The following is a 20,430-nucleotide window of genomic DNA, read 5'->3' as shown; positions in this document are numbered from 1 at the left end:
GACCACACACGTTGTCTATATTCTGAAGTGCCCATGTGGATTAGTACGGTATACAGTATGTCTTATATGTATAATTCTGGGGAATCGACAAAATCACACCTCCCCAAAGAGGAGGGGACTTAATAAAGATGCTTCTTAAACGGGAAGCATTTTGGATTCATGCCCTCAAAACTGTTGAGTCACACGAAATGAAGAACTATGCTTATCCTGTCTGTTTGTCATGTATATTTTTATTGTATTTTTATTATTGTGTTTTTTTCACTTTGATTCATGGTGTTTTGGTTTTTAGTCACAATATAAATTGCAAAAGATTAATTTACCTATTCATGTACACCAGTATGTTTTGACTCTGATGAAGACGCACTGCATCGACAGTTAACCCTCTATTGCATGGCGTTGCCATATGGCAACAAATTTTTTTTTTTATTTTTTTTTAATAGAGTATAGCAAATATCCACCACTTTTCCCATTGTGAGTGAAAATGGGACTTTAATTTTGAAATATTTATCAGTTAAGACACTACCTTATTAGGAAACCCTGTTTTCCCACCCCTTTCATGTGGATGCGCCACACTATGAAGGTCACGTCATAGTGGGAATCTTTACCTAGTTAGTTTTCAAACTTCAAGACATATTTTCATCATAATAAAATTCAACATCAATCTAGGATGAGTAAACTTTCATTTTTCACAATTTAATTCATATATTAAGTTATACTTTCTCTGTAAAAGGCGAAAATTAATTTGTTGCCATATGGCAACAACATGCGTACAGTGACTATCCTATACATGCATCCCAATGGGCTCCCATTGAGTTACATAGGGCAGGGCTCCCATTGAGTTACATAGTGCTCTATTTGCACTTATTATATAATTTTAACTTGAAAACATGAACTTTCTTAACATTATGCTATTTGTATACCTCAATTCATAAGTTATATGATATAATATTAACAAATAAATTAATTTCCACATGCTTACAGTGACACTCCTATACATGCATTCCAATGGGCTCCCATTGAGTTACATAGGGCAGGGCTCTCATTGAGTTATTCCTGGTAAAATATGAATAAAACTAAGTGTATTTTACTTCAAATAAACTACATTGCACAATTGTTTACAATTTCCTTCAATAAGATCATGTGTGGCAACATCATATGGCAACAAATTACCAACTACCCCCCCAAAACATTTTTTTTTTTAGATTTTTGTTTAAATTTGTATTATTTAACCACTTTCAAGTTTAAAAAACACATTTAAAAAAATATATGATGTTTAAAAGGTTGTTCAAGGATTCAAGGATTCGAGGATATTTATTTGTCATGTACATAGAGACACTTTCGTGTCACTTGTAATGAAATGCATGGCAGGTGCAAAACAAGTGTGCAGAAGAAGGGTGAAGAAGAAATAAAATAAAAATAAAAGGTGTGTGTGTGTGTGTGTGTGTGTGCACGCGTGTGTGTGTGGTTTTTGTGTGTGTGGTTTGTGTGTGTGTGTGTGTGTGTGTGTGTGTGTGTGTGTGTGGTTTTTGTGTGTCTGTGTGTGTATGTGTATGTGTGTGTGTGTGTGTGTGTGTGTGTGTGTGTGTGTGTGTGTGTGTTCAATCAAAGTAATTAGGAGGAATTCAGTAAGCAAATGGCATGAGGAAAAAAGCTCTTTCTCAGTCTCTCAGTTCTAGCTCTGTGACAGCACAGTCGCCTTCCAGATCTGTTTTTTAAATAGTCCATATCCTGGGTGTGACTGGTCTTTGAGAATGTTATGGACCCTAGATAGCACTGTCTTTGTGTAGATGTCTTTCACGGCTGGCAGAGGTTGACGAATACAGCGCTCAGCAGAGCGCACTATCCTTTGTAGTTCTTTTTGTTCACGCACTGTGGCGTTTCCGTACCAGGTGATGATGGACCCTGTTAAGATGCTCTCCACTGCTGAGGAGTAAAAGGCTTTTAGGATGGGTGTGGAAACTTTGAACTTTTTCAACTGGCGCAGAAAGTACAGTCTCTGCCTGGATTTCTTAATGATATTGTGTGTGTTGTTTGTCCATGTTAAGTAATTTGTGATGTGAACACCAAGGTATTTAAAGCACTCTACCCTCTCAACAGGTTGTTTACAGATGGAAAGTGGAGTGTAGTTTCCCCTCTTTTTCCGAAAGTCCACCACCATTTCCTTAGTCTTGCTTACGTTTAGTGCCAAGTTGTTGTGCTGGCACCATTGTGAGATGTTAGAAACTTCATTTATGTCTGCCTGTTCATCGTTATTATTGATCAGTCCCACCACTACAGTGTCATCAGCAAACTTGATGATGGAATTCTGACTGCTGCTGGCTCAGCAGTCATGGGTGTAAATGTTGTAGAGTAGGGAGCCTAACACACAACCTAGAGGTGAGCCAGTGCTGATGTTGTGCCACCCACTCTAACAACCTGCGTGCGGCTTGTAAGAAAGTTTAACACCCAGTTGCATAGAGGTAAGTCTAGCCCCAGTGACTTCATCTTCCTGACAAGAGTGAGGGGAATTATGGTGTTCATGCAATAGCTTAGCTACCTTAGCTACCTTACAGTAGCTGGTCTCGTAGGATTCAATGTTAATTGCTAGCTTGGATGTAGAATTTGCACTGCCATACTCAGTGAATAGACGAAATTACATGAGAAAGGTACAACTCAATCATTTAACTCAAGGGGAGGTATAAAATGAAACTTATCTCCAACGAGAAATTCACTCAGAGAGTGAAAACCTCGGCCAAGGAAGCTGTTTGATAGAACATTTGGCGATGTTACACCCTATTTTTATTTTAAGTCTTTCTGCCTTCTTTTCGTGGAGTTGGAAACGGGAATGTCAAAATTCGCCCTGTTCCGCAATTCAATTTGCAGTCACTAGGGGCGTCTAGATTCCTAGGCTAACAATGGTGAAGAATCTTCACCACCAAAATTGAATCACTTGTTCCTTTGGTCATGTCCAACAATTCCACAAAGTTTTATCCAAATCCTTTCCTAAGTTTTTTAGTTATCCTGCTGACAAACAAAGAGACAAACAGACAGACAAAGCAACGCGACCGAAAACATAACCTCCTTGGCGGAGGTAAACAAAAAAAATGGCACAATATCACGCAGGCCTTTCCAAAGTAGTAGCAAAACAGCTGGCATAGTTCTGCTCTGTATCAGCTGGAATAGAAAGCCTTGCTGTGTGTTTTTGTGTCCCTCTAACCTCTAGGAAATATTTGAATCCTGTGACACAGACACACACACACACTCACACTCACACACACACACACATACACACACACACACACACACACACACACACACACACACACACACACACACACACACACACGTAAATGTACTACACAGTCTCACCCCAAGTAGTCAATATCTGAGTACCTTTGACCAGACTGCAATTTTTGACGTCTTGGGTATTCCTTCCACGTCACATTTTGACTATGTCCTCAAAGGCGCCCCCTTGTGGCAGCATAACGTCATTGAGGTTAGGTTTAGGAATAGGTTTAGGGTTAGGCCACATAGTCAAAATGTGACGTGGAAGGAATACCCAAGACGTCAAAAATTGCAGTCTGGTCCAAGGTAGTCAGAAATTGACTACTTGGGGTGAGACTGCGTTGAAATGTACAGCCACACAGAAATGCAAATAGTCATCAAGAAGACGTAAAACAAAGATACATATGTTTCTAATAACAAGGGAAAATAAATACTATAATGATGAGTCTTTTGCTAAAGGACTAACATGTCTTTATTTCTGTATGTGTGTGTGTGTGCATCTGCATGTGTGTGTGCGCCTGCGTGCGTGTATGTGTGCATGTGAGTGTGTGTGCATGTGAATGCACGTGTGTGTGTGTGTGTGTGTGTGTGTGTGTGTGTGTGTGTGTGTGTGTGTGTGTGTGTGTGTGTGTGTGTGTGTGTGTGTGTGTGTGTGTGTGTGTGTGTGTGTGTATTTGTGCTCCCCAGCCGACAAAAGTCAGAGACCCCAGATATCTATCTAAGTGTGAGTCTCGCGAGGAGGATTTGACCTTTGAGATCAGCACACGGCCCTTGCAGAACTGCCCTGGTCTCAAAGCAAGCAGCCCCATTAGGATACACTATCCACGCTTACCAGGTAACACCACACACACACACACACACACACACACACACACACACACACACACACACACACACACACACACACACACACACACACACACACACACTATGCTGCTTACCGATTGAACCCAAGTCTGTCCTCTCTGTCTTCTCTGTGTACTTACTGGGTGTGCATATGTGGCTTTTTTATAGCACAATATTTCTTTAGCTCTTTACTTGTATACCAGGCACTGTATTTGCAGTGCTCTGTGTACACCTTGAAGGTAAGCTTTAAAGGAACAGTCCACCCTAGTTTCAATAATAAAGTATGTTCTACCATAAAGACTCGAGAGGCAAAAGACCGTTATTGACTTTTATTGACAATGATTGTTTGACATGTGTTATGCAATGAATGAATCTCTTTGGCGCATGCTCCCGCCTTCTTTACAAATTCGGTGGCAGGAGCGCATATCCTCCTATTGTAGATGGAGGCGGGCGTAGCGTAGCGTAGCGTTACTATGCCTTTCGTGACAGTACCATTTCTTTGTCTAGATAGGAAATCGGCACGTTTCGTTTTGTGCAACTACTTTTGGATCGGCTAACTAGTCATGCAAGGGTGTTTAAATAAGGAACAACTTAAAGGGACTCTGGTTGAGATTTTTAGTTGTTTATTTCCAGAATTCATGCTGCCCATTCACTAATGTTACATTTTTCATGAAAACTTACCACCAGCATCAAATTATTTCTAAGTAGGCCTATTCATTATGACTGGAAAAATGGCACTTCATACATGAAAAGGGGGATCTTCTCCATGGTCCGCCATTTTGAATTTCCAAAAATAGTCATTTTTAGCTGCAAAAATGACTGTACTTGGACCATACTAGAAAATATTTGTTTATTACTTAGTAAACTTTCATGTAAAGATCAAATTTGGCAATAGGCAGCCCAGTTTCAATGAGCAGCATAGTTGCAGTACCTTTTTTGACCATTTCCTGCACAGTCTCCCTTTAAGGCACACAATGCTCTCCAAAAGCAAAGCTAATGCTAACCCATTTGTGCGCGTTGCTGACTGCTGCATCCGAAGACGAGGTAGGTCGGGATGAACTCATCTCAGGTCAGAAAAGAATAAACTTTGTTATTGAAACACTGTGGACTGTTCCTTTAAATATCATCGTACAGGGTGTTTGTAGAGCATGGAAAGATCTTCAGGTGAGTGTATTTTCTAATGTTGTGCGTGTGTGCGTACATGCTTACATGTGTGCGTGCATGCGTGGTGTGTGTGTGTGTGTGTGTGTGTGTGTAGAAGTTGTGAAGGGCTTCAGGTGTGCGCACTGTATTGTAATCGTGTGTTTGTGTGTGTGTGTGTGTGTAGATGTTGTAAAGGGTTTTACGTGTGCCTATTACGCCTCTGAGTCTCTCAACTGCTCCTGGCACCCCGACGACCGACACACGAACCTACGCAGTTACTACAGGTAACGAACGCTCACTCATACACTCACACATACACACACACGCACTTACACAGCTACTACAGGTAACAATCAAACACACACACACACACACACACACACACACACACACACACACACACACACACACACACACACACACACACACACACACACACACACACACACACACACACACACACTCACCTACACAGCAACTACAGGTAACAAACACACACTCACATATACAGTTGAATTACCCACTAATAAAGACATGATCAGTCTATAAATTTATGATAATGTGTATTCAAACATGGAGAGACAGAGTATCAAAAAGAAATTCCAGAAGATAACTTAAAATAATATATTTTAATTTATTTGTATTTAATTTAGGCAAATAAGTATTTGACCCCTCTAGCTAAAGAAGATAAAATGCTTTGTGGCAAAGCCCTAGTTGTCTAGCACTGAGGTCAGATTTTCTTCTTTTAGTCGATGGCAATGTTTGGGCATATAGTGGAACATATTTTTTCCCATTTTTCTTTGCAGATTATCTCCAAAACATTAATAGTTTGTGGCTGTAGATTGGCAAATGGGAGGTTCAGTTCCCTCCATAGAATTACTATAGGGTTAATATTTGGAGACTGTCTAGGCCACTTCACAACTTTAATATGTGTCTTATTGAGCCGATCCTTTGTTGCTTTGACTGTATGTTGTGTATTATTGTCATGTTGGGAGATCCAAAAATGGCCCACCCTTCAGTGTAGTGGTGGAGGGAAGGACGCTTGCACTCAGGATTGCACATTACATGTCTCCCTCCATCCATTTGTTGACGATGTGAAGTTGTCCTGTGCCTTGGCCAAACAAACACCCTCAAACCATAATGATACCACTTTCATGCATGATGTTGAGGAGGGTGTTTTTGGGATCATAGACAGCAGTTCTCTTTCTCAAAACACATTGGATTGTGTTAATGCCAAACAGCTTGATTTTGGTTTCATCTGACTACAGCATCATATCCTAAACCAGTCTGATGTCCGTTGGCAAACCTCAGGTGGGACTGCACAGGTTCCTTTTGATGTAGAGGTACCGTGTGCACTACAGGATTTTAAACCTCTGTGGCATTAAGTGCTACCAGTAGTTTTCTCAGTGATTTTGGTCCCAGTAGCTTTGATATCATTGGCTAGTTCATCCCGTACAGGTCTAGGGTGCTTTCTTTCTGTTCTCATGATTATGAAATCCCTAAAAAAGGTCAAATCCTGTATAGAACCCCAGATAGGCTGATGGATTGTCATTTTGTATTCCTCACATTATGGAAGAAATGCATCAACAGTTGGGTCATTAATAAGTCATTAATACCCAGTCTCTTTCTTGTGGCTTTGCAGCCCATTTAGTCTTTGTTCAGGTCTAAAATCTTGTCCCTGATATCATTTGACCACTCTTTGGTCTTTCCCATGCTGGTGAGGTAGGAGTGTGACTGATTCACTCATACTATGGACTGATTCTGCTGATTCAATGTGTCGTTTATGCATGTTAGTATGTACAGGTGTCTTTAATTCAGATGACAAGTTGATCGGAAGTACCCATCTGGTCTGTGGGCCCGGAACTGTTATCAGTTGGCAGGGGATCAAATACTTATTTTGCTCGATGAAATGGAAATAAATGAATATATATTCTCTTAAGTTAATTTCTGGATTTTCTTTTTGATATTCTGTCTCTCCATATTAGAATACATATTATCATAACATTTATTGACTGATCATGTCTTTGTTAGTAGGCAAACAAACAAAATCAGCAAGGGATCAAATACTTATTGGACTCACTGTACATCAGAGACGTGCGCTCAGGGTAGGCAGGGTAGGCACTGCCTACCCTAGGATAAATTTCATAAAAATAAAAAACTAACACGTGTTTTAAAAACTATTCTTGAGAGTTCACATGCATAACAAAAACATTGATTTCGAAATTAGCTGTTAAAAGTAGGCTACAGTAACCGGAGACCGATCAAAACCCGAAGTTATCGCACAAAGCAAAGCACTCAGGCTTGGACAGGTTGCCATGGGAACGCGTTGCGCAAGCCTTGGCTGGTAGCTGAAGGCTCAGCTTTCGAATGCCAGGCAGAGCCAGGGTAGGCACGCTTTGCCTCTGCCTGTATTGCCCTCAGCGCTGTCAATGTAGAAGTTGGCGCATGCGTATTATCTATATCATATAGACTGTCAATGGAGAGCAAAAGTAGAGCTTTTCGCCATAGCGGGAATACTAAGCCAATCAAAGCGGCCAACATGAAAAATGATTACAATTCAGGTAGTAGCCATCCTGCTTAAAGTATGATAGCAACAACAACTAGCAAGGCAAGGCTTGTTCAAACTCTAGCCGTACAGAAAACATGGCAGTCTTTGGCGTTTTGTCTTTATTAAAAAAAAAATGCTGATCTCTAAGCAAGAAAGACGGTTCAGATGACAGGCAATAGCTGAGCCGTTTGCAATCACTGCATTGTGGAAATATTCAACATCAGATGGGTAGCAGCTTCAAGTAGTTTAAACACACTGGGACAAAATATCTTCATCATGTCAACCACTCCGGGCTTTTAATGGAACTAACTTGCATGAAAAACATACTCGTGATTCTGCTTTAAGGTAAGATTCATCTAATTATTAAGCTGTGGGTAGCCTTTTAACATGAACATGCTCAAGCTTGTCGTGGTGCCTTTTGTTGATGGGTCAGGGTGTTGACATTGAAGATGATTGTACTGTGGACACGAATAGACTGTGTGTGTGTGTTATTATGGACGCGAGATTGTTTTTTGAGCGTAGCCTACGACATGACTTCATTTTCCTAATTTATTATGATGATGATCATGACTACCCGATGCGTGAGGTGTGTGGAGCCTGTCACAAGTTGACGTGCAGCTGTGTTCTTTTGAAGTGCACGGTGTGCGAGATAAACGTGGGTCCGCTCGAGTGACTGGGGATGGTTTCTCGGAGTGCTCACCGCACTCACTTATTGACTTGATTAGAAACACCTTGCACAACCGTAGCTGAAATGTTTGAGAATACAATCACGCTCAAGAGTTTTCGTTGGTTTACTCGATGTATTTACTGTCTGAATGCACGGCTCATGTTTGTTGAGTTCGCAAGTAACCCGCCCCCTTGCCTACTTTCCTTCTTGTCTGTGAGTGTTTGATTAGCAGCACAAAATGCATCTGTGAAGCAGGAGCTGTTACCAAGGTTGGTTTATTGCTAAATGTAGGGTAAATCATTTCCCCTCACATGCTATGGTGTGATTCACAGTTGGTGAACTAGACATTTTATCTTCAAAAGTAGGCTACACTGTGCCACCCTGCATCCATGTGAAACACCCTGGCATTTGCAACAGAAGAAACAGAAGAGCAGCAAAGTCAACTGCTAAAGCCAAAAGTTAAAGCTTTCCCCCCAAAATGCTGTGATGTTGTAGCTTTCTAAATTATTATTGTAAAATGTAGGCCTACAGGTCCTTAAATGTGTACAAAGTAGGCTAGGCTATGGGTCCTTGAGCTACCAATTTGGCAATTTGACAAAAAAAAAAAGGGTAGCTGGCCTTTTCAAGAAATTGAAATTATGCATTTTCACTTATTGTTTCAGATGTAGGTCTACTGACAATGTCCAAATGTCTAAATAGTGTAGCCTATTTACTTATTTGGTGGCTAAGCACTGATGGCATTTTATCTTATAGCCTACTTTATATTTACAGTATTTAGAGAAACATACTAATTTGTTGCACATTAAAGACCTTATCAGCATACTAGGTGAATAGGCCTATTTGCCTATCCAAGTCATACCTTGTGGCATAAGGCCTCTCTCTCTCTCACACACACACACACACACACACACACACACACACACACACACACACACACACACACACACACACACACACACACACACACACACACACACACACACACACACACACACACACACACCATATGTTACATTTCAGATCTGCATGAAAGGGGGTATTATTTGTTCAAAGTGTTTAGTCTTTTATAAAAGTTTTTAGCTGATAGTGACTCTCCAGATTTGGTTAAAATGCAGGAAATTGCATCTAAGAAATACATTTTTCTCTGGGGGAGGACCCCCAGACCCCCCACTAAAAAAAAAAAAACAATTATATATTTTCTACGTATATTTACTGCCTACCCTACCATACCCCTCACTGCACGTCACTGCTGTACATACACACATACGCACCTACGCAGCTACTACTGGTAACAAACACACACACACACACACACACAAACACACACACACACACACACGCACACGCACTCACACTTAAGCAAATGCATTGCCAAAGCATGGGGTATAATGAACACACATTCATTACCAGATCAGTCATTCATTAATTCTCTCTCTCTCTCTCTCTTTCTCTCTCTCTCTCTCTCTCTCTCTCTCTCTCTCTCTCTCTCTCTCTCTCTCTCTCTCTCTCTCAGTTTCTCAAATAACTCTAGTGTAACAGAGCTCCGCCCTTGTCCTCATGACCAGTACGAGGGCTCGCGTCTGATTGGCTGTCACCTGAGAAGTAGCTTGGTAGGACCCAATCACGTCTACTTCCTCATCAACGCCTCCAGTGACCACACCCCCATCTACAGCACCTACCACAGAGACATCAAGTATTTCTGTACGCGTACTTATTTAATTTATTTAATAGTATTTTATACTGTATATGCACATATATATATTGAAAGAAAGAATGCCCAACTGGGAAATTCCAACTCCCATTGTCATTGAATCACAGCACTCCACAGCACGCAAGTGTTCACTGCACACAGCACACAATGAAATTGCATTTATGCCTCACCCGTTCAAGGGGGCAGCAGTCGGGAGTCAAACCGGCAACACTGTATATAATGTAATTCAAATTAAGTAAGTCGAAAATAAAACAAAATAAGCAAGAAAAACACTCAGAGTGTGCAGACCTCCGCCAAGGAAGCTGTTTGATAGTCAAATGTTCTATGTTACACTGTATTTTTTTTTCAAGTCTTTCTGCCTTGTTTTTGTGGAGTAAAGCCCTCGGTACACTTGCTGCGAGCCGCAAATTACGCCCGTCACCGTCAGCAACCCACTGCACATGCTTGCTTTAAAAGCAGTAGACCAGTATGAGCGCAAATCGAATGTTTGTAATTTCGGACAAACTTGAGACAGTCTTGAAAAGTTGCTGCCATCATCGTTTTCTGCAGAAGCACTCGTATGGAACTGTGTAGTCTTTTTTACGATCGCCCGCAGTGAGTTTGAAGATATCGCACCTAACATACTTGTATCTAACGCGTGTAAAATTGACATGAACTGCGCAAGTTAACGGGTTCATGCACGAATCGTGGCCACGCACGCGTGTCCTACTGCAAGCATGCCGCGGGCCTTACTGGAATGTAAAATTGGCTCAAGCCCGCAATGATAAAGACCTTGTATTCCTTTTGTCATTTCTAACTACTCCAACACAAAATTTCATCCAAATCCGTGCATAGAGTTATCCTGCTGACAGACAGAGAGACAGCACGACTGAAAGCAACCTCCTTGGCGGAGGTAGTAATTGAATAAATTGAATAAGTAAGTACACCAAATAAACCAACAATAAACTAAACCATATTCCCTTTAGTTAAGAACTGTATTACCATAATCCACTGCATGTCTCAACATTGCTACTATTATTAGTAGTATTTTATACTGTACATCCACATGCCTGCCCCCCGTGGTGTCTAGTGGAGGGTGCCAGTGTTACATCTGTGCTAGTTTGACACATGGGACTCAAACCCTTTTTTTCCACAATAGATTTGAACAAAATATTATTCCAGACATATATGTTGGTGCATGGTCCCTGTTTGAACTAAACTAAATAAACTAACTAACCTAAACCCAAAACCGGTCAATGCTCCAGTTTGGGTATGGGAGGCACATTACGATATCGCTGGACTTAAGGTCTAGAGTAGACTGTAGGATTCAGGAGGGAGGTTTACTAACGTTCTACTGCCGAACTCTACTAGATGACATTCGTTACACTACCACCCAGCTGAAGACCTTTCTCTCTCCATCTCTCGCGCTCTCTCTCTCTCTCTCTCTCTCTCTCTCTCTCTCTCTCTCTCTCTCTCTCTCTCTCTCTCTCCATCTATCTTTCTCCCTAGACCGCCCTCCCCCCCCGGTGGTGTCTGTGTCTCTGGTGAAGGCTAACCTAAATATCTCCTGGAGCCCCCCCAACTTCAGGCAGCTGGGCTGCTTCCACTACCAGCTGCATTACAACGCATGTGGAAAGCACGAGGTGAGTGTATATGTAGACCCGCTTGTACGAAATTCCGAATTGAAAGAATTTCAATTCAAAGTAATGCCATAATACGAACACTAGGTGGTGGTGTTCTATGTACTTTCAATGGGTGGTGTAGATTAAATTCAAGGTAATGACACCACCTAGTGTTCATATTATGGCATTACTTTGAATTGAAATTCATTCAATTCGGAATTTCGTACAAGCCTGATGTAGACACATGCAGAAACACACACACACATACACACACACACTGATGTGTTCCCTCTGCTTCTATGTAACAGGTTATGACCCACTCTGATAGCAGGGTATTTGTGCCAATTAAATCCTAGGCATGTACACACACACACACAAACACACACACACACTGAAACCAGGGACACATGCGAGCAAAGCGAAGACAGACAAAATTTAGTGTTCCATTCTGACAGCTCAACGGTCATCAGGTCGTCGCGACGAATCAAGTAGAATGAAACATTTGTGTTGCTGATGTGATTGGCCGCCGCAGGTGATTGGCCACAAGTGATTGTGACAGGATGCAGTATTGAAAAATTCATCTGCCGTGTTGAGTATAGCTGACAGACATATTGTCTGTCAGCTGAGCTGATGCTTATGACGCTGTTTGTGTACTGTAATTTTGTCGTGAAATTGACCTTCCAGGGGGCCCCACTGCAACCTATAGCCTAGGGGCCCCAGACCATCTTATTCCGGCCTTGCGTGTACAGTATGTCCCTGGCGTGATGTGTTAACCTCTGCTTCTGCATAACAGGTTCAAACCCACGAGGAAACATCGGTTACTGTGCCTTATGACCCCAAGTGCCAGTACAGCATCAGGGTGAAGACCTTTGTCCCCACCTGTGGAGGTGGAGAGAGCCTACCCAGTCAAGTGCAGACCTACGGTACGCATTACTTTGTGTGTGTGTGTGTGTGTGTGTGTGTGTGTGTGTGTGTGTGTGTGTGTGTGTGTGTGTGTGTGTGTGCGTGTGCGTGTGTGTGTGCATGCGTGTGTACTGTAACGTGTGTGTGTGTGTGTGTGTAAGAGTAATTTATTTGTTACATTCAATCCTTGTAGGCTAGCTTGCAGTGAATGGTAACAGTCCTATGGTACGCAATTTTATGTGTGTGTGTGTGTGTGTATGTGTGTGTGTGTGTGTGTGTGTGTGTGTGTGTGTGCGTGTGTGTGCGTGTGTGTGTGTAGGTCCGGACAGTGGTGATGCGGTGCTGGTGCTGGTGGCCGTGGGAGTGTGTGTGTTCCTCGTCCTCTGCGCTCTCCTCGTCTGCTTCTTCTACAAGTCAGTGCACACACACACACACACACACACACACACACACACACACACACACACACACACACACACACACACACACACAATCCATACACATACATGCACACACACACACAGACATACACAGACACACACACATGCATACGCACACACACACACACACACACACACACACACACACACACACACACACACACACACACACACACACACACACACACATATATGCGTGCACACACAGAAACAAATGCACATACACATATGTATATGTACGCACATGTGCACACACATGTCCGTGCACTTACACACACACACACACACACACACACACACACACACACACACACACACACACACACACACACACACACACCTCTAATGCCATTGTTGTGTCTTTCTCCTGTTTTAGGTATAAGGAGAAGCTTCTGCCCAAGATTCCGGAGCCCAGGCTGGACAGAAGCATTAGAGGACTCATGGTAAACACACACACACACACACACACACACACACACACACACACACACACACACACACACACACACACACACACACACACACACACACACACACACACACACACACTAAGAAATACAAAATTTTCTGGGGGAAACCCCCAGACCCCCTGCCAAAATGAACTGTCCCATATTTAATTAATTGACGGTTGGCAATGAATGAATGAAGTCAAGGAAATTTTGCATAGGATTATCAGTATTGCATTGCTTTCTACATATTCAACACACTTAAAACGTGATAGTACTGAACACTTATCCTCTGCTTTACGGTTTTTTTTTCCGCGATGATGTTACTAATGCGGCCCGCTTGAGGTCCACATGGGATGTATGCGGCCCCCGGACCAAAATGAGTTTGACATGCTCTATGGCAGGCGTCACCAACGTTGTGCCCGCGAGCACCAGGTAGCCCTCCAGGAGCTTCTGAGGTGCCCACCAAGGATGTTAATAAACAGTGACCACTATAAGATTTTAGTCACAGTTCCTGCTTTTTCTTAATTTAAATATGAGATTATTTATTCTATATAACCGCTAAGCAAATTATCATTCAATAATAGTGTGATTTGAGAATGATGCCAAGACATCAGTAGAGGATTTTGAACAAAAGTAGCCCTCGGGTAGCCCTTGGTAGCCCTCAGACCCAGAAAGGTTGGGGACCCCTGCTCTATGGCAATGGTTCACAATCTTTTTCAGAGGGGCTTTGGACTTAAGACTATTTTCGCAACCCCCCCTCCCACCATAGTCTTAGCCTAGCAATGGATTTCTGGCAATCTTAGCGGACAAACTATTAGGCAATATTTTGTCCCTTAATATTGTTAGATTTCCCATGAATAGTTTATCCACCGAACAGCTATTAAACATACACATGAATACTGTTACTAACCAAATTATGGAATTATGTTAGCGGTCACCCTGTGAATTTCCCATTTTTATTGCAATGTTCCTCTTATCCGCAACCCCACGACCACTGCTCAATGGGGCACCTAAGTCACGCCCTTCTACTTCCGAGCCGTTGGGCTGTAGCTGTTTGAATGGGAGTAAATGGAGCGAGTCAAGCTAAATCCTCATCCCGTTTGGCATGTGCTCCGGATTTCACATATGATGGCAGTGATTTTTTAAGATTGTGCAAAACTGTGTTAGAGACTACAACGCGCGCCTCGCATATTTGACATGAACCGAGGCACAGCCAACCCTACTGCTGCACCGCGGCAGAAGTGGCGGCACGTCGGACATGCGACCTCTGTTGTGTAGTCGAAATAATTACATATTTTTGCACACACAAAACTCAAAAATCGCTCGCTAAGTGAAGTCAACAAGCACGCCATTGGTTATCATTAATTCTGAGGTACAGCATATGTGTGATCAACGGGGTAATGTGAGGTGGATCAGAAAATAGCTTTGATCAGTCCATTACAGCCCAGTCAAAAGTTTGGGCTTTCACAGTCCCATGAGCCGCCCGGAAGGGGTGGAGACTTAGGTGCCCCATGGATTCTTCCTGTGTAACTTGCGTGCTGTCCTCTGTCTCCCCCTATAGGAGCGGCTGTACGTGCCCGTGAGCGAGGACGTGGAGGGGAACCTGGAGGTGTGTGTTGACACCAGGCAACCAATGCTGGCTCTCTCCTCTGACATACGCACACACTCGGCCAGCAACACACACTCAGGGCATGGCAACACTCACACAGGGAGTGGCGATACACACACAGCGAACAGCCCACAGCACACAGGGAGTGGTAACAGACACACAGCAAACAGCCCTCAACACACAGGGAGTGGCGATACACACACAGCGAGCAGCCCACACACAGGCAACAGCAGTGACACACACTCACACACAAGCAACAGCATAGACACAGGTAGTGGCACCACACACACAGGCAACAGTATACACACACACATAGCCACAGAAACACACACAACTAGTGACACACGCACAGAAAACAACAGACACTCAGCTAGCAGCACACACACATGCAATAACACAACACACACAGACACAAGCACGGCACACACACACAATAACACACACACAGACAGGGACACACAAGACAACAGTGGCACACACACAGGTGCCAACACAAACACAGATGACAAGACACACACGGTAGAGGAGAGTATGGTCGATATGGACTACAGCAGTGTGACAAGAAGATGAAAACACACACACACACACACACACATACACACATACACACACACACACACACACACACACACACACACACATATATATATATACAGTATAAACTCACCTCTTGAATGTGTTGAATTGAAATAGAAAAGGCTGCTTCAGAGCTGTGCAGTGCTTGTTTGTGTCACAGTTTGTGTGTGTGTGTGTGTGTGTGTGCGTGCGTGTGTGTGTGAGTGCGTGCGTGCGTGCGTGAAATACAGTAGCATTGCACTTCTGCACACTGTACATACAATGTAAATACTGTACATATGTTTGATATGTTTATATGGTTTACAAATAAAGGCAGTTTTTGAATATTAAAACATTCTTCCTTCAGTCGCGTGTGTTTTGTTGTAGCCTATCTGAATATTTGTTACATCAGAATCAAAAATTTTTTTTTACCTCCATCAAGGAGGTTATGTTTTCGGTCGCGTTGCTCTGTCCGTTTGTCTTTCTGTCTGTCTGTCTGTTTGTTTGTCTGTCAGCAGGATAACTCAAAAAGTCGAGAACGGATTTGGATGGAATTTTGTGGAGTTGTTGGAAATTACAAAAGGAACAAGTGATTACATTTTGGTGGTGATCCGGATCACGATGTGTATCCAGGATTTTTTTTAGAAGATTCTTCACCATTGGGGGACAGGGCGAATTTTGACATTCCAATTTCTAACTCCACAAAAACAAGGCAGAAACACTTGTACAAAATTAGGGTGTAACATAGTCGAATGTTCTATCAAACAGCTTCCTTGGCTGATATCTGTATTTCTAGTGAATTTTGTCACATCAGAATTAACAAGGAGGCTTCTTTTGTTTGGCTGGTTAGTGAGTATGTGAGATATGACTGAAATATGGGAGTGACTGAGTAAAATATATTTACATAATAATATGAACATAGCTTATTGGCAGAGGGGTCAAATGTAAAAGCCAAAAAAGAAGCAGTGTCCTTCCATCGCAGGTAACTTACCTGAGTACCCGGTAGACCTGTGTACTTGTCTGATGATCAGCCGCCTTACTCTGTACGGGTTGGATCAAATTCGTAGGGGTTTTTTAGCGTTTTTCAGTAACAACACAGTCCATCTACCTCATTAGGTACAATGGAGTAAATGGTGTAATAGCTATGTAATAGCATGTGCTACTGTGCGTACACCAGGGGTGGGGAACCTATGTCTCGAGGGCCATTTGTTTATAATGTTATGCAGCTTCACAAGAAATATGACATATTTTGTAAAGGAATTTTAGAAAATACATTTGCAATACAATTAAGTTGTATTCAGGGGAACTAGAGAAGGGGGGTCTGTTTTAAAGGTGGCTGCCTTCATTATAGGCCTAAAGTGCAGGAAGAAATCCTAGTTTGTGTTCATAGTACACCCCTCTGAGGACTATTACGGCCCTCAGATGAATTTGAAGTGGCCCCTCAAATGAAAAAGGTTCCCCATCCCTGGCGTACACTATGAATTGACCTTTACCTTTAATTGTACTTTTACTTTCATACCTCTTAATGGTTAGTAAGACGTTCACGTTGAGAGTGAGTAAGATATGTGTGATTGTGTAGCTTAGCTGGAAAGTGAGAAACTGAAATAAGAGTACGATAGATGTGACAATAGGAAGAATAAAACAGGATAATATGTGTAGGTTAGTGTGTCAGAGAGTAAGCGCTTAACTTATTTGGGGGAGTGAAAAGATGTGTGTGACTAAACGCTGCTTCGTTGGTTAGGAATATGGGAGTGAAGAGAGCCACTGCTTGTGAGTAATTGTGTGAATCTTAGTCATCAAGTCAGGATGAAGGTGCTGGGTGGGTCAAATTTCAACATGCCTCCTCCAGTCGTTTCCTTCAGCGTCCTACATAGTGTAGTGCTGCCCCTCCCCCCGTGGAGGGTTCAAAAGATAATGTAATGCAGCCGTGGCCTAATGGTTAAGGCGCTGGGCCTTAGATCAGAAGTTTGCCAGTTCGTATCCCACCCTTTCACTGCCTACCTTAACCCATGGCAGAGGTGCCCTTGAGCAAGACACCTACCCACATAATGCAGCAGGGACAGTAACCAATACCTTGTAATATCTGTAAATCGCTTTGGATTAAAGCGTCAGGGAAGTGTAATGTAATGTGTGGATCTTAGTCATCAAGCCAGGGTGAGGGTGCTGGGTGGGCTGCATTTCAACATTCCTCCTCCAGTTGTTTCCTCCAGCATCCTACGTCTTGCGGTGCCGCACCCCTTCCTGGAGGGGTGTCAACTCAAATTGTCTGAGGGCCAAAAAAGACATTTGGAATGATATCACAGGCTGAATTTAAAAGTGTTCAGACACGCACGTAATACTCAAAGTCAAATTTCACAAATAAACATTCATTCTTATCATATGTAGTAGTTCCTTCCAACGGGCCTGCCTGTTGCATGAGTGTGAGATGTTACAGAAACCCAATCATATTCCTGTGACACACCAAATTTGACACTGTAACTCAAGTCATTTTATAGGCTATAAATGGTGCATGTGTGTCATCTGTAATACACATTTGAAATGACCTCGTGGGCAAAATAAAATGACCCAGCGTGCAGATTGGCCCCACTGCCCTGAGTTTGACAGGTGAATAAGAGAAGGAATTGAGGGAGTCAAGCCAATGGGCTCATCTCATTATCTAACCTCATGTCCTTGCCTTGTGCTCATGACTTCCTAATGTGAGGCCAGACGTCATTGACGAAATACGTTTTATTCAATATCTCACAAAGGCACAATTCGAAGGTCATTTACTCATTTGCAATTGAGATGCTGAATGGGGAAAAGTCCCCTAAAAGTTGCTGTGCCCTAGGCTGACAGCAGTGGAAACTGTTTTCTCCACGGAGACGGGGTGTTAGTGAGGCATGAGGCCACCAGCACAAGACTTGGACAGGAGGTTAGACGAATCTACAGCATCTCACCTACCAGCCTCTCACCTTTTCATACATTGAGAGGACGTTAGGCCACGAGGCATGAGGATAGAGGACACTGGAGACTGGAGAAAGTAAGTAGAGGAAGGTATTGGTATGTACCCATCATGCTATTCCATCCTGACCACCATATGAAAAAACTGTAACACTATTTTTGTGAGCATAGATGGCTTCACAGTGTTAACACTCAAAGAGTTTCATTTTAACACCAACATGTGCTCAGTATAGTGGTGAATCAACACAAGCAGACATTCCAAACAGACATTGCAGTTGGTCTCTGTGGGGCGGAAATGCGTCTTTTTTCATACTGCCGTAACATATTTTCATGCAACAACGAACACGGCACAGCACAGCACAGCTGTAAACTGTACAGAGCCAGCATGTCATCTGATCCACTGAGGGAACTGATCCTCAGACTGGACCCTGGGACCCTGATCAGGGATGGATTATGAGTCTGGTAGCCTGGCTCTCGCGCAGACCCTTAGTGCTTCGTGCATCTTCGTTACACTTCGTGAGCTCGATATCCATCTGCGTGAGAACCAGGTTAACTCTATGGGCCCCTGGACCACACGACTAGGGAGCGTAGAGGTGTGTAGAGGAGCAGCGCGAGACATGAAGACTACAGTGCCACCTAGTGGTGCTGGTCAGTACATCACACTTAATCTAAATCCACAACACTGAAGGGAGACTTGCACTTACATCCTAGCCCAACACTACTATGCACACACACACACACACACACACACACACACACACGCACACACACGCACACACAGGCTCACCGTGCACTGACCTTTTTTTTCCCAAACATTTCTTCATTCAAGTTTTCTTAAACATAAACATACAACAACTCCAAACCCCAGGCACAATTAATTAAAATAAAAACAACAGCAATAAGAACAATAATGCTGGTGCACTGACCTTGCGTGGTACCGGATGCGATGCCATGTTACGGCTTGTTGGTTTGGGGTGCCTTGACATTTGTCATGAATTGAAAGGGTGCCTCGCCTAAAAAAAGGTTGAGAAACACTGCTCTAATGGGTTGTGTTTGTCTCTGTAAGTGTCTTTATGTGACTGTACTGTAAGTGAACTTGTGAGAAATGACTTAACTCCAAGATGCGGACGGACCTGTGCAGTGTGTGTTAGTATAGTAAGTACAGTCTGTAAGTACAATGTGTGTTACTGTAATTACTTTGTGTACACACCATAAATGCCCATCGAGTAGTCGAGATCGTTGAAGAAGTTTCGCCATGATTTCGCTATGTTGCTAATATACATTCTATGGTTGCTAACCATCAGAATGCATTGAATGCAGTGTCAGAGATTCTTTAAATATAGAGATATGCCAACATAATAGGTTTCTATGGGCACCTAATGTGACCAGGTTCCGGTCTGCCTAAAGGGGCGTCACGGCGTGTCATAATGCTCCTAGCATTGAATAGAACAGTCCTCAGGTCTGCCTAGGTCTGCCTAAAGGGGGATTTCCCCCCCAATAATACAAACCCCAACTCCGATGAAGTTGGGACGTTTGGTAAACAGTGAATAAAATCAAAATGCTATCATTTTCAAAACATTCAATCTATTCATTAGATGGAGAATATTGAAAAGACAACATATTAAGTGTTAAAACCGAGAAAAAATATTGTTTTGGGGGACATATGTACTCATTTCTAATATGATAAATCCAACACGTCTCAAAAGAGTTGGGACGGGGATCAGTGAAATTTAGTAAACATCCAAATAAGATAA

At 42.7% G+C, this 20,430-nt stretch overlaps 1 protein-coding gene across 1 annotated transcript in view; it reads left to right on the top strand.

The window, feature by feature from the left end:
* il13ra1 (interleukin 13 receptor, alpha 1) overlaps positions 1 to 16,069 on the top strand; it is a 42,027-nt gene extending 25,958 nt beyond the window's left edge. Inside the window, exons 3-10 of the mRNA XM_063187550.1 lie at positions 3,952 to 4,099; positions 5,438 to 5,537; positions 9,982 to 10,169; positions 11,668 to 11,801; positions 12,574 to 12,703; positions 13,003 to 13,096; positions 13,500 to 13,566; positions 15,134 to 16,069. Coding sequence (XP_063043620.1) covers positions 3,952 to 4,099; positions 5,438 to 5,537; positions 9,982 to 10,169; positions 11,668 to 11,801; positions 12,574 to 12,703; positions 13,003 to 13,096; positions 13,500 to 13,566; positions 15,134 to 15,751 — 1,479 coding nt within the window. The 3' untranslated portion in view covers positions 15,752 to 16,069. The remainder of the gene's footprint in view (positions 1 to 3,951; positions 4,100 to 5,437; positions 5,538 to 9,981; positions 10,170 to 11,667; positions 11,802 to 12,573; positions 12,704 to 13,002; positions 13,097 to 13,499; positions 13,567 to 15,133) is intronic.
* The last annotated feature ends 4,361 nt before the right edge of the window (positions 16,070 to 20,430 follow it).

This window comes from Engraulis encrasicolus, chromosome 21 (genome assembly GCF_034702125.1).
Source record: "Engraulis encrasicolus isolate BLACKSEA-1 chromosome 21, IST_EnEncr_1.0, whole genome shotgun sequence".
NCBI lineage: Eukaryota > Metazoa > Chordata > Actinopteri > Clupeiformes > Engraulidae > Engraulis > Engraulis encrasicolus.
The sequence above is the reverse complement of the archived record's forward strand: the minus strand, read 5'-3'. Positions and strand labels throughout refer to the sequence as shown.